This window comes from Macaca fascicularis, chromosome 12 (assembly GCF_037993035.2).
Source record: "Macaca fascicularis isolate 582-1 chromosome 12, T2T-MFA8v1.1".
In the NCBI taxonomy this organism is placed as follows: Eukaryota; Metazoa; Chordata; class Mammalia; order Primates; family Cercopithecidae; genus Macaca; species Macaca fascicularis.
The window spans coordinates 126,146,717-126,159,787 of record NC_088386.1 but is presented as its reverse complement, the minus strand read 5'-3'; the positions used below and the strand labels follow the sequence as shown (position 1 = coordinate 126,159,787).

Sequence of the window (13,071 nt, the reverse complement as noted above, 5' to 3'; positions counted from 1 at the left end):
GTTTTGCCTGCTACCATCTCCCTGTAACTCTCCCAATCTTCGAGGAGTGATCCCCGGCCCAGCTCCTGGAAAGGGGCAGGAACGACAAACTCAAAGTCCAGGTGAGTTTCTGTGTTTGCTGCTTTATTCTTCGCCCTTGGCGACTGCAGAGGCGACTGCAGTTAACTTTCCGGCAGCAGCTGCAGGGTGGAGTTCACCTATTGAAACTCGGAGGCTCTGTCAGAGCTCAAGCACGTGGTACTTATTAGGAGACTGTTAAAAGGGGGCACATGGAGGGAACACTGACACCTCTTTTTTTCGCCATAGAGTCCAGCCTGTTACTGTGAATGGAACCGAGATTTGCCCTCTACCCTCACCTAAGTTCTCATCCTACACTGCCGGCAATAGGCAGCTCATCTGTTATCCGTTGTGTAAATGACTAGAGGTATTTGGGAAGCTGGTGGAAAAGAAAAAATGAGAGTACATTTAATTTCCTCTCTAGTGTATCGTGAACTTTTTATATATTTTCTCTAAACACACTCATGATTATTTCCTTGAAATAAATTATTAGAAGTGGAAATTCAAAGGAGCCCATGTTTCAGGGCATTGGACACTGATTACTGAATCAGCCTCCAGAACATTTGGACCTGTTGACCTTCCCACTCACAGTGTCTGAGATTATTGCTATTATTTTCTATCTTGGCCAATTTGATAGACAAATATGTTATCAAATTGTCTTCATTTACGCTTTGTTTGTTTGTTGTTGTTGTTGTTTTGAGACGGAGTCTCGCTCTGTTGCCCAGGCTGGAGTGCAATGGCACCATCTCAGATCACTGCAACCTCTGCCTCCTGGGTTCAACCTTCTGCCTCAGCCTCCTGAGTAGCTGGGACTATAGGTGTGCACCACCACGCCCAACTAATTTTTGTATTTTTAGTAGAGACAGGGTTTCACCATGTTGGCCAGGCTGGTCTCGAACTCCTGACCTCAGGTGATCCTCCCACCTCGACCTCCCAAAATGCTGGGATTACAGGCATGAGCTACCATGCCTAGCCTTCATTTATACTTTCTACCAGCTAGTTAACATGCTTATCGTATATTCATTGCACATTTGGCTTATTCTTTTATCACTCTCTGTTCATGTATTTTGCTTTTTTATTTTCTAGTTGGATGTTTGTCTTTGCTTATTCATTTGTAAAATCTCTTTACGTAATAAAAATCTAAGCAGTCATATATGAGATATAGTGTCTTGCATAGAGAGAAACAGGATTTTAGAGTCAGACAAGCTCTGCTTTGCCACTGAATACCTTGTGTGACTTACTAAACCTCTCTGTGCCTCCCTTTCATCTTTGGGACTCATGACAGACGAAGAATGAGGAAGCTCCAGACTTCCTGTGCTGAGCGCTGCTGTATAATGAATTGTTCTAAAAGGAGCCCCCCAGACCCCTTCCTCTTCTTAGTATATGTTTATTCTGACTTTCTCTGACTTTGCACTGATCTTTGCACTATCTCCTTCCCCTAGGCATATTGTGGATAGTAGATTTCTCTCCTATCTGTTCTCTATCTTCCAAGACTTCTTCCCGACCACAGATTCTCAGTGGCATCTTTTCTTGTTTTCCAGGGCTATTGCAGATTATTCTTTTCATGAGTACTTTTTTCTGCCAAGTTAAAAACATTGGGGAATGAGGAGAAAGAGACTATGGTGCTTAATCCGCCACTGGGATTAAATCCCTGGAAACAGTTGTTAATTACAATTTAGTTTTCTGTTCAACACAAAATGAAGTTGGAAAAATGGAATCCACATTTGTTCTGTTTGTTAAAAATCCTCAAGTTGATTGAATGTTTTGTGAGTGCTTTTCCTTTTCTTGACAATTTGTCAAGAATGTCATTTATAAATTTTCTTCCCATTAGAACTTATTGATATCTCCTCATGGTCCATAAATGGCCAATCTTTAATAAATGCTGCATGGTCATGGGAAAAGGCACACGTCTGAGACATGAAATGGTGGCACTGAACATGTCAGTTAAGTCACTTTTACTAAGTATGCCTTTCTCAGCCCTCATGCTTTTATTTATGCTTGGCCCATTTGTGTTGAAGATTGGGAGTGGTTTATTAAAGTTTCTAAATATTATCAGGTTTCCAGCCGGACTCTACCCATTTTAGGGTGGTCCCTGTTGCATGAGCATTGCTAGTTAATGGCTTCAGCTACAGCCCGGGTCATCTTGTTTAACCCAGATCAATGTGGCCATGGAACACATAGTTAGGACTCTAAGCCTGGAATCGGGATTTGCTCCCAGCTCTTACACTCTCGAGTTGTGCAACCCTGGGGCAAGTTATTAAACCTTTCTATGTCTCAGTGTCCTCAACAGTATAAACAGGTGCAGCCATAGGAGCCATCTCACAAGGGTTTTATGAAGATCAGATAAGTTACTGCATATGAAACCCTTAGAACAAAGTCTGGCACACAGGAAACACTCTATAAATATTAGCTACTTTTAATATCTTCCTTATGTTTACCTGCAGCGCCTTGGGATTCTGTCATTATATTTTCAGTCACTCTCAGCCTCCATTGTTGCTGGGAATTGTCATTGTTTCCTATACCCATGAGCCTTTTAGGCAGACATTGCTTTGCAGGTACTAAGGATGCCTTTGGGACCAGAATGCCTACCTTTAGATCTGCCCATTTAATGCAGAGAGAAGCTCCCCGCATTCCTCAAGGTCTTTGCTTCTATTTTTTTTTTTTTTTTTTGATGGAGTCTCGCTCTGTCACCCAGGCTAGAGTGCAGTGGCACCATCTTGGCTCACTGCAACCTCCACCTCCCGGGTTCAAGCGATTCTCCTGCATCAGCCTCCCAAGTAGCTGGGACTACAGGCCCACGCCACCACTCCCAGTTAATTTTTGTATTTTTAGTAGAGACAGGCTTCACCATATTGGCCAGGATGGTCTCAATCTCTTGATCTCAGGTGATCCGCCCACCTCAGCCTCCCAAAGTGCTGGGATTACAGGCATGATCCATCGCGCCCGGCCTTTGCTTCTATTTTTTATCATGCCTCTTTCCATAGGATGTTCACCATGACAAGAGCCATGGAAGAGGCTCTTTTTCAGCACTTCATGCACCAGAAGCTGGGGATCGCCTATGCCATACACAAGCCATTTCCCTTCTTTGAAGGACTCCTAGACAACTCCATCATCACTAAGACAATGTACATGGTGAGTCATGTTGAACCCTTCCATGGCAGCCCAGCCCCCACCAAATATGCCTGATTATTAAGATCTCAAACCACAAACCACCAGGGCTTCCAGAGTTTGGAAGGCCCAGCCCGGGTGTGTTCATTATCACAGAAGGTGGGGGCGGTTAGGAGAGAGGGTGTCATAGGGGCTGTATTGGTTTCTAGGGTGTCATTGATGTAACAATGACTACAAACTAGGTAGCTTAAAACAACAGAAATATATTCTCTCAGTTGTGGAGGCCAGAAGTCCAAAATCAAGGTGTTGACAGGGTTGATTCCTTCTAGAGGCCCTAAGGAGAATCCGATCCCTGCCTATCTCCTAGCTTCTGGTGGCTGCTGGAAATCCTTGGTGTTCCTTGCCTTGTAGACACATCACTCTAATCTGTTTTCATCTCTACATCACCTCTCTTTTGAGTCTTCAACCTAATCTTCTGAGGACACTTGGATTTAGGGTCACCCTAATCAAAGATGATTTTATCTCAAATCAAAGATGAAAATATCTCAAAAATTACAACTGCAAAGACACTTTTTCCAAGTAAGTTCGCATTCACAGGTTCTGGATGGCTATATCTTGGCTGAGAGGGGCACCATTCAATTCACTACAGGCATCTCACTACAGGCATTAGTGAATTAGTTGAATTAGGCAATTCAACTCACTACAGGCATCATTCCAATTTATAACAGCTTATATTGCTCACAGTGCATTCTGATGTGAGACAGGCAGGCACTGGAAGATATGCTATGTGGACAAAGTGGACCTATTTTTATACAATTTTGGTTTTTAAAAGCATTTATTGAGCCCTAGACTCGGGGAAGTGCCAGCAATCTTCCCTAGTCTCAGTCTGGTTGGCCCCAACTTCCTCTTCAGATCACAGCCCAGAGATCGCCCCTCAGAGATATCTCCTTGGCCCACTCATCTCATTAAGACCTCTTAGTTATTCAGTTCCATAGCAATCTATGATTTCCCTCCATAACACTACTCTCAATTGTAAATGGGTATTTGTGTTTATTAATGCCCATCTTCTCCACCTGACGGTGCCTACCCTGCCCCCCAAATATAGGCAGCTCTATGTTGGTCTTATTCAGTGCTGTGTACCCAAAGACTTGCTGACTGAGCCTAGTAGATGTTCAATAAGTATTTGCAATCAGTCCTCTCTTGCCATATTTCTCCTTTTGTCCATCCTCTCAGCAAGGAAAATTCTCAGGGAGACTTCTCTGTGGCTGGAATCTATTCGGGTCATTTCAAGTTTGAAAGACACAGAGAGAGACTGAGCAGAGGCTAACAAGCAACCAGCAGAATTGCCTCTGTGACCATCACTAGAACCACTGCTGAAGTATCCTGCCCAGAGCATTAAAGAGTCAGTTATGTAGTAGCATCCTTTAACTCCACTTTCCTTCCTTCAAATTGCTCTCTCGTCTCAAATGTGCCTGAAAGTTGGATTCAGAATATAGACTTACTTTAAGAAAGCTAAATTATTTATTTTTGTTGATAGTCATCCAAATATGTGTAAAGTTTCAAAAATAAGCATGGTAAAATTGTGACCGCTCTACCTTAGAGAATGTGACTATGACTATATATTTTATGTTAAATTTCTTCTTAAAAGAGTAAGGTAGCTTTCTTAAAACTTAGAAAATCATAAATGTATAACTTCCCATTCGATTTTATAGTCATTTATAAAAACCTTCACTCCATTTTTTAAGGAATCTCTGGAAGCCTGTAGAAATTTGGTCCCTGTATCCAGAGTGGTGCACAACATTCTCACCCAACTGGAGAGGACTTTTAACCTGTCTCTTCTGGTGACATTGTTCAGTCAAATTAACCTGCATGAATATCCCAATCTGGTGACGATTTACAGAAGCTTCAAACGTGGTAATGAGATTTCTCAAGTCCTTTTTGCATTTAAAAAGTTGCTATGGTAAAAGTCGGGGTTTACTTCTAGCCCTGTGGAATATGCATATTAATCCCCCACTTTCTCTCTGGGGAGGAATGGATCATATTCTCTCATTGGTACAGCTTCAGGAGCAGCCCCTTGCTAAAGCTGATTCCAGCTCTCTAAAATGAATTTCTAGAGGACATAAACATTTCTTACGTGTGCTATGAATTTGGAAAAAATCATAGAATTTGGCACACTGGACAATCTATAGGGAATGCATAAAATGACAGAAATGCAAAGTTACAGAGATCACGTCTAGTGGAAGGACAAGGAGAGTCAGGGAGGAAGAAAAATGAGTAAGGATGGATAATACTAAGTATCTTTTTATGGTGCATTATCGCAAACACTTTGTTTGATTATCTCATGTCATCTTTAAAACAACCCTTTGAAGTCATTTTTATCCCCATTTGACTGACAGAGAAATTAAAGCCCAGAGGTAATTTTCCCACAATTACTTGTCGGTTAAGAAGCAGAGCAAGAGTCCTACTTGGGTCTCCCAATACCAGGGCCCAAGATTTTAACCACTAGTCCAGACAGGGACAGCTGGAAGGCAGATTGTAAAGCTAGAGAAGGGAAGAAAAGTAGCTACAGAGAAAGGGAGGGAACCGCAGATGTAGCCGCAGAAAGAGAGGGTCTGAGAAAGAATAGAGCATGAAGTACATGGAGAAAGAAAAGAGATTGGATAAATAAAGGAGCAGGAAAAAGAACCGTGGCAGAGCTGGGAAGAAAGCAGCCAGGGAAAGAGAGCAGGCAGTAAAGTCATTTTAGGTTGGAAGTAAAACACTGGCCAAATCATATGTTCACTTACCTCAGAACAACAAGCAAAGGACCACCAGCTCACATTGGATTGTGATATTTTCATTAGTGGAATCACCATTGTTGACAGTTCCTCCTTTGCTCTCTGACACTTCACCATCAAAAGGCTTCCACCTAAAGGGGGAGATGATTTCTTGAGCTAAAGGGACAGTGAAAGGGGCAAGTCCACCTCCAGGTAGGGCCCACTGTCCTGGCAGCATACAGAGAACATTAGGAGAGGCATGGCTTTAAAGGCTGTGCTAAGAACACCTGAAAGCCATGGAGACCCACACACTGATGTGCCCCTAACCTGGCTGAGCTTCAGTCATCTTCCAGGATCTTCAACTTGATGATTCTGTTCTGGATCCCTTTCCAAAATGTGAAGTTCCTTTCCTTTTTCCATTCACTGGTTGAGACCATTTTACTTCTGAAATAAATTATGGAGAAGAATCTTAAGAGAAACCCAGCACTAGCCGTGCAAGGGAATAGCATGTGGAAAGCCAAGGGTCTGGGGTGTTGTGGATGGGAGAGAAAGCTGGGTGTGACCAGATCACAGGGTACAATAGAAGCCGCAGAAGCTGACTCTGCAGAAATGAACAGAAACCAGAATATAGATGTCCTAATACACCTGCTGAGGAATTTTTGTTTTCTCTTATTTGCTTTGGGGCAGTGTGATCTGTTTATTTATGAAAACAGAGACCTCTTTTAAAACTATAGCATGTTCATTATTGACTAAATCATATGACACCAAGATTAAAGAAAATTAAATCCCTGCGTACAAACCCAAACTCAACTTTTCTGTGTGAAACCATTTTGGTATTAGATCGGGGCTTAGATGCAGTTATTGTGGCACTCAATGCCCAAACCAGATAAATAAAATAGAAATGGGCCACAAATGGATAATGATGACAATGAGTTAGTTCTCTGCACCTGGGGGACAATGAATAACTCCATGGCCCCATCCTATTGGAAGGCATGAATTAAGAAATCCCCTTCCCCAAGTAATTCTGAGTCTCCAGGGTACTGATGTGTGTCCCTTCACCAATCCCAGTTGGCGCTTCCTATGAACAGCAGAGCAGAGACACACCAGTCCTACTTGAAGCCCCAACTGGCCTAGCAGAAGGAAGCTCCCTCCGTACCCCACTGGCGCTGCCCCCACCACAACCGCCTCAACCAAGCTCTTCACCCTGTGCGCCAAGAGTCAGTGAGCCTGGAACATCCTCGCAGCAAAGCGATGAGATCCTGAGTGAGTCGCCCAGCCCATCTGACCCTGTCCTGCCTCTCTCTGGACTCATCCAGGAAGGAAGAAGCACTCCAGGTGAGAAGCAGATCCCATCCAACACCCGTATATCCTCAGCCTAAGGTGCCTGTGCCACGTTGCCTCCAATCCCAGCGTCTTGACTTGTATTGTCCTAGTTCTTCTCTTGCACCCACCTACCCATACACAACCCTTTTCAAGAGGGACTATGAGCACTGCCGGGGAGTGGGTAAGACCTAGAGTCTAGAAAACCTGCTTCCCACACCTGCGACATTCCAACCCACTGCCCTTGTGCCTTGATGCTCTATCTGTTCCAGGCACTTTTAACATTCACCCTCCTCCCTGACATCCAGTCGCTGTAATCTGTAATAATTTCCTTTCCTCCTTCAGTGACCAATGATGAGTTGACATCCAAAATGAATGAGGAAGAAGACTCAGAAGAGATGCCCAGCCTCCTCGCTAGCACTGTGCCAGGTAATACCGACTGGGGCTGATACAGCTTAGCTCAGGGTGGCTGTGAAGGGAGAACATGCATCTGCCAACCAATAGGCTATGGTGGGAACCATGGGAAAAGGAACTGGGCGTGACAAAGGAAAAGAAACAGAAGGGGCCAATTCACCAATGCAGTAATGCAAAACAAACCAACAACCAAAACACCATTCTGAATTGACAAGTAACCTGTGTAACACTCACACTAGTGACCCTTAGCTGATTCCTCACCCCCACCTGATTATCGGGGCCTTTAAGTTTCAACATTCTTCATTTTTATGTGGTTTGGATTCTAAGAGCAATGAACAAAATTACTAGAAAAGATGATAAAATGTCTACAGGTCTGCTAGACCTGATATGTAGCTTCTAAAATTGTATCACTTGCCCTCCCCAAACCATTGTCATAATGGAGTTTAATTACATTAAATATAAGAATGGTATGATATTGGGCATTGTCAAAAATGATATCATGGATCCCGAGCTCTCCAGTACTGAGAATAGGGTTCCTCTTCGATCCAAATAATATTTCATCTACTCCTCTAATACCTACCATCCAAAAAGGTTAACATAATCAGGAAGCTAACAGCAATGGAAGAACAAGTGGCTAATTGAGAGTGAATGGTTGCTTACTTTCCCACTCCATCCCATCCTTCCCCAGGCCTTGGTTGCTCAGTTACCCTGTCATTTTTACTTGTTGGAATAGAGCATTCTTTTTCCTCCTCATTCTGGTCCCTGCTTGCTGTTCCTGAGATCTGAAACTTTTTCTTCCTCCGTTCAGTGGCCAGTGACAACCTGATCTCCCAAATAAAAGATAAAGAAGACCCCCAAGAGATGCCCCACTCTCCGCTGGGCTCTATGCCAGGTAATCTTGGTTTAGTCAACCTGAAAGCTTGCCTTTGTTTCTGTGTCTACCTAGAGGAAAGGCCATTCAGATCTTCTAGGGAGGGGGCTCTCCTCCCGCCTCTCAATCTTGGCCCAGCTTCCAGTTCACTCAGCACTGGGGAGCTTGAACAGGCAGGAGATCTGACCCTTGAATGGATACAGAGTCCCTGGGGGAGGGCAAAGGAGGCAAGTCTGGAAAAGGTAGACTTGGATAGGGCCACAGATGATGATGGACAGAGCCCCACCAGTACCTGTAGGCTTGGACTCCAAATACCACAAAGTGCCTGAAAGGGAAACATTCACCTGCCACAAGGGGTTGTGGCAGGAACCCCAGGGGAAAGCACAGGGAACTGAGTCAGGCTGGACTGTTTGCCGGAGCCACTCTTCTGAGCCTCTTCAATAAAGCAGTGCTCAAAACTGCTCTGTCAATGAAAGAAAATGAATAAAAACACTGTGTGGCCCTAATAGTGATGGTGCAGCAGACACGGATGGTCCTCCTTCCAAGCCCCAACCTAATGGTGGGGAATCTTCACTTTCAACCCTGGTCATTTCTATATCATTTGGAGTTTAAGAGTTGATATTACTAATATAATTTGAAAGGTAATAAATTATTCCAAAGGTCTAATGACCGTTTGCTACCTGCCTCAGTCACCTATTCCTACGCAGGCCAGCATTTGAGACCAATCTCATAGCAGTGTGTAAAGAAAAAGGTGACAGCTTTATGTGAGATGGGCCTTTATTTGTAATGGCTTCAAATCCTCTGTCTTTCTTTGTGCAGCAAAAGCTAGCAGAGCTTTATACATCTTTGCTGTTAACAGGTGCTAGGAAGCACAAGCTTGCTCCTGCTTTCTTCAAACAATCCTTGTATACAGAAATATATAAGGCACTGAGCCTTCTTTGCTATTTCTCCAAGTAAAATAACCACAGATAGAGCAGTTAAAGAATATCCGTGCACAGACATCAAAGCAATAAGATGTATTTTTCATACAGCAAAGACATTCCCCTCCATCGTGGACATCAGATTTCAATGTCACCACTTTCCGCTCTCAGCTTCATTCCTTGCGCAAGGGCTGCTGGGAGCGGCAACTAAGTGACTAGAGTCATGATACCCAGCACAGTTTATTTCTGCAATTTCCATTCATTGTACCCTCTTCACTCACTTCTCTTCCATCCATAAGATAATCTCTCTAAAAGGATCAGACTGAGCCTCTGCTGTGGGGCAGTTGTGCCCGAGTTCCCTGTGATGGTCACGTAGGTAATAATAACCACAAGCTAGTAAAAATCAAGACACAGCCAGGGAATTCTTAGGGCTAGCAGCTTCCCAGCCCTGGGCTGCATGTACTTTCTACTTTTCTAGTTCTTCCATTGACTTCCCTCAGCACTTTCTCTTCACTGGATCTGAGCTCTGAAGTGACTTATATTTCTTTTGTCAGAGATAAGAGATGATTCTCCAGAACCAAATGACCCAGAAAAGCCCCAGGAGGTGTCCAGCACACCTTCAAACAAGAAAGGTAAGGAAAGCATTTCTCCTGTAGAGGTCAGAAGGGTGAATTCTGAGTTGCTTTCTGTTTTTCTGTGTCTTGTCAAGAGCACCACTATGTGACCACAGTCCTGATGCCACACGCAGTTTGTTTCTGCTATTTCCATTCACTGCATCTTCCAGAAAGGTCTTTATGAAAATTATCAGGAAACCAGAAGGCATTTGGGGATATTGAAATATGCCATTGGAATTGCCTTTTCTGAAAATAATCAATCTCCTATATTCACAACTTCTGTGTTAATTGCACTTCCGTCTTTAACTGAAAGTTGGTTCCCCAGAGAGGAACCCACTTCCTCTTAAGACATGGCTGGGCATTCTCTGCCATCCATCACTCACACCTCATGGTGAGAGGCAGGTTAGATGTCCATCCTTTGCTGCCTACTGACCCCATCCAGCCCCTGCCTCCCTGATCCTCTCCTTTGAGGCTTAACCATTCAATTAAAATGTTTGCTCACTCATCATCAATATCATCCAACAATTTCCCCAATAATCCTTTCAAAAGCTGTTTTTCTGTCATTTCAAGTCACAGCATCATCCTAGATGCCTTCAGGGTACACATGGATAACAGACAACTCTGTTATCCAATACTCTGGCCCCTCAAATCCTTCATCTTCTCATTTTCCATGACTTTTTCCTCCACCAATTCTTGGCCTCCCATATCCAAAGGCAACCTATAGACCCTATCATCATTCACATCTGGCTCAATTTCCCAACAGTTAATTTCAGAATTCCTTTTTTGATACCTATCCTTGAGCTTTTCTCCTTCTGTAGCTATCATTCAACCTCTGATCACTCTTTTTCCCAGTCCAATTCTAACAAACAAACCAAAAAGAATCAAAAACATGTTTTTCTGTTCTTATTTATTTATTATTTCCTCTAAAGTTCCTTCAACCTCATTTGGATCACCAGTCCACTGGCCTTTCCTCCTTCCAAGCCATCATCTGCTTTTCTTTGTTGCCCAGCTTTTTAACATTGACACTAATTCACAGTCCAAGAGTCATCATTTCAGTAATCTATTGCCATTATCTTAAATCTGCCTTTCCTCTCTGCCTTTTCCTGGAACTCTCTGGCAAGTCTTGGAAGACCCTACTTACCTACTTCCTGTACACTGCATCTGACTTCCTGTACACTGCATCTGACTTCCTGTACACTGCATCTGACTTCCTGTACACTGCGTCTGAAAGCCAGCAGTGCTGGAGAGAGTTCCACAGCAGGGCAGAGTACACTCACTGGTCTTCATGGTTCCAGCACAAATCATCTCTCCTTACTGTGTGACAATGCTACTTCCTGCAATAATCCTTTCAAACCTCAAGCTCTATTTTTCAAACCTCTGACCCCCTCACCTCCTGCTTTTTGCCCAATCAATGACTTTCCCTCCTGCACCATAAGCAGATATCAGATGAGAATCCCCTTATTTGTGCTGCTGGCCCTGCAAACCCTAACTATATCTGTCTTCCTCCTCTCTGAGTTCCCTCCTTCTCTTCTAAGGCAATCCTTCCACCTCATCTTGTAGTATCTATGATCCCTTCTCTCTCAAGTATTCCTTACAGCAGTATCTCTCACACAAGAGTCTGCATTCAGACAATAATTACATGTATCATAGCTCATTAAAAAAATGCTTTATCTTGATTCTCATCTCACTTCAACTACTTCCATAGCTCTCTTTCATTTCACAACCAAACTTCTAGAAGTGAGTTACCTAAACTCCCTGTCTCCATTTCTTCATTTCTCCTTTTCCTCTGTCATTTTAGAGTCCATCTTCCCCTATTATTCCCTGAAGTAGCATCACCTAAGGTCACCAGTGACCTCCTAGCAATGTGGTTTGAAGGCCAAAAGTAAAAGCTGAATATCACTGACATATAAGATTGGGAGATCAATGTTTGTAACTATAAAACATTATCCTTTCTTTTTAGGAAAGAAAAGAAAAAGATGTGTCTGGTCAACTCCAAAAAGGAAACATAAGAAAAAAATCCTCCCAAGAGGTAAGACGAGAGTACAAGAGAAAGCTGGAGGCTGGAAACAGCTCATGCAGGGCTTATAGGTCAAGCTGTGGAGGATTGAATTTTATTCTAAATGCAATGGGAAGCCATTGAAGAGATTTAGTCAGTGAAGTGACACAATCCAAGCTCAATTTTGCTACAGTGTAAAGAATGAGTTGGAGCTGGGAAAGAGTGGAGACAGGACAGCCATTTTGGGGCAGATGCCATGAGAGTTCTTAGTGGCTTGGATTCAGATCTGACAGTGGAGATGCAGAAAAGAATGCCAATTGAAGATCAGTTTTGCAGGTATTGTTGACAGGATTTGACATAGTAGCTACAGATGAGAAAGAGAGAAAAATCCAGGCCCATTCTTCAATTTCTGGCTTAAATGAGTAAGTGCTAATTCCCATTGCTGAGGGAAGATGTAAATATATTGGGGGGATAACTTTTAGAGTTCAATTTTTGACCTGTTCCTTTAGAGGTTTCTGCTGGCCATCTACGCAGCTGTGCATAGATGTGTGTTTTGTCAAGAACTGTAAAGGGTCTGAGATGTTACTCCACTTGCATTGGTATGTCCTTATATATATATATATATATATATGAGTGCTGCAGGAACACAAGGTATTTGGGCCAGGGAAAACAATTCTTTACTGATATTCACAACCAGCTCATCAGCCAGAGCAACACTGCAGTGTCTGTCTCCCATACACAAACCAAAAGGCAATGCTAAGAAAGCTAATGGAATCTTTCTATTCAAAATAGACTATAACTCATATATAAGGGATATAGAAATGATGGATTTTCTGTGTAGATACATGAGAGGGACAGCCATCATCCTTTCCTCCTGAAAGGAGAAGAAAAAACTTTGCTGCTTTGAGATAAAATAGAAAAGATCCTGATTCCCAAGGTCCCCATCCTAACCTTTGGAATTTACATGCATCTTTGCAAAGGCCAGAGAAACTCCAGGTGTTGCTGACTTTTATGA

The 13,071-nt window shown here is 43.1% G+C and overlaps 1 protein-coding gene across 25 annotated transcripts in view; it reads left to right on the top strand.

The window, feature by feature from the left end:
• SP110 (SP110 nuclear body protein) overlaps window positions 1-13,071 on the top strand; it is a 40,806-nt gene continuing 27,735 nt past the window's right edge. For 16 of the 25 annotated variants that reach the window (XM_074010416.1, XM_074010423.1, XM_074010422.1 and 13 more), the window contains exons 1-8: window positions 1-101; window positions 3,042-3,189; window positions 4,911-5,079; window positions 6,990-7,256; window positions 7,587-7,670; window positions 8,464-8,547; window positions 10,001-10,078; window positions 12,021-12,089. In XM_074010416.1, the coding sequence (XP_073866517.1) occupies window positions 3,043-3,189; window positions 4,911-5,079; window positions 6,990-7,256; window positions 7,587-7,670; window positions 8,464-8,547; window positions 10,001-10,078; window positions 12,021-12,089 (898 nt within the window). In that variant the 5' untranslated portion in view covers window positions 1-101; window position 3,042. The remainder of the gene's footprint in view (window positions 102-3,041; window positions 3,190-4,910; window positions 5,080-6,989; window positions 7,257-7,586; window positions 7,671-8,463; window positions 8,548-10,000; window positions 10,079-12,020; window positions 12,090-13,071) is intronic. The other 9 variants (XM_074010432.1, XM_074010430.1, XM_074010431.1 and 6 more) reach the window with 2 other exon arrangements.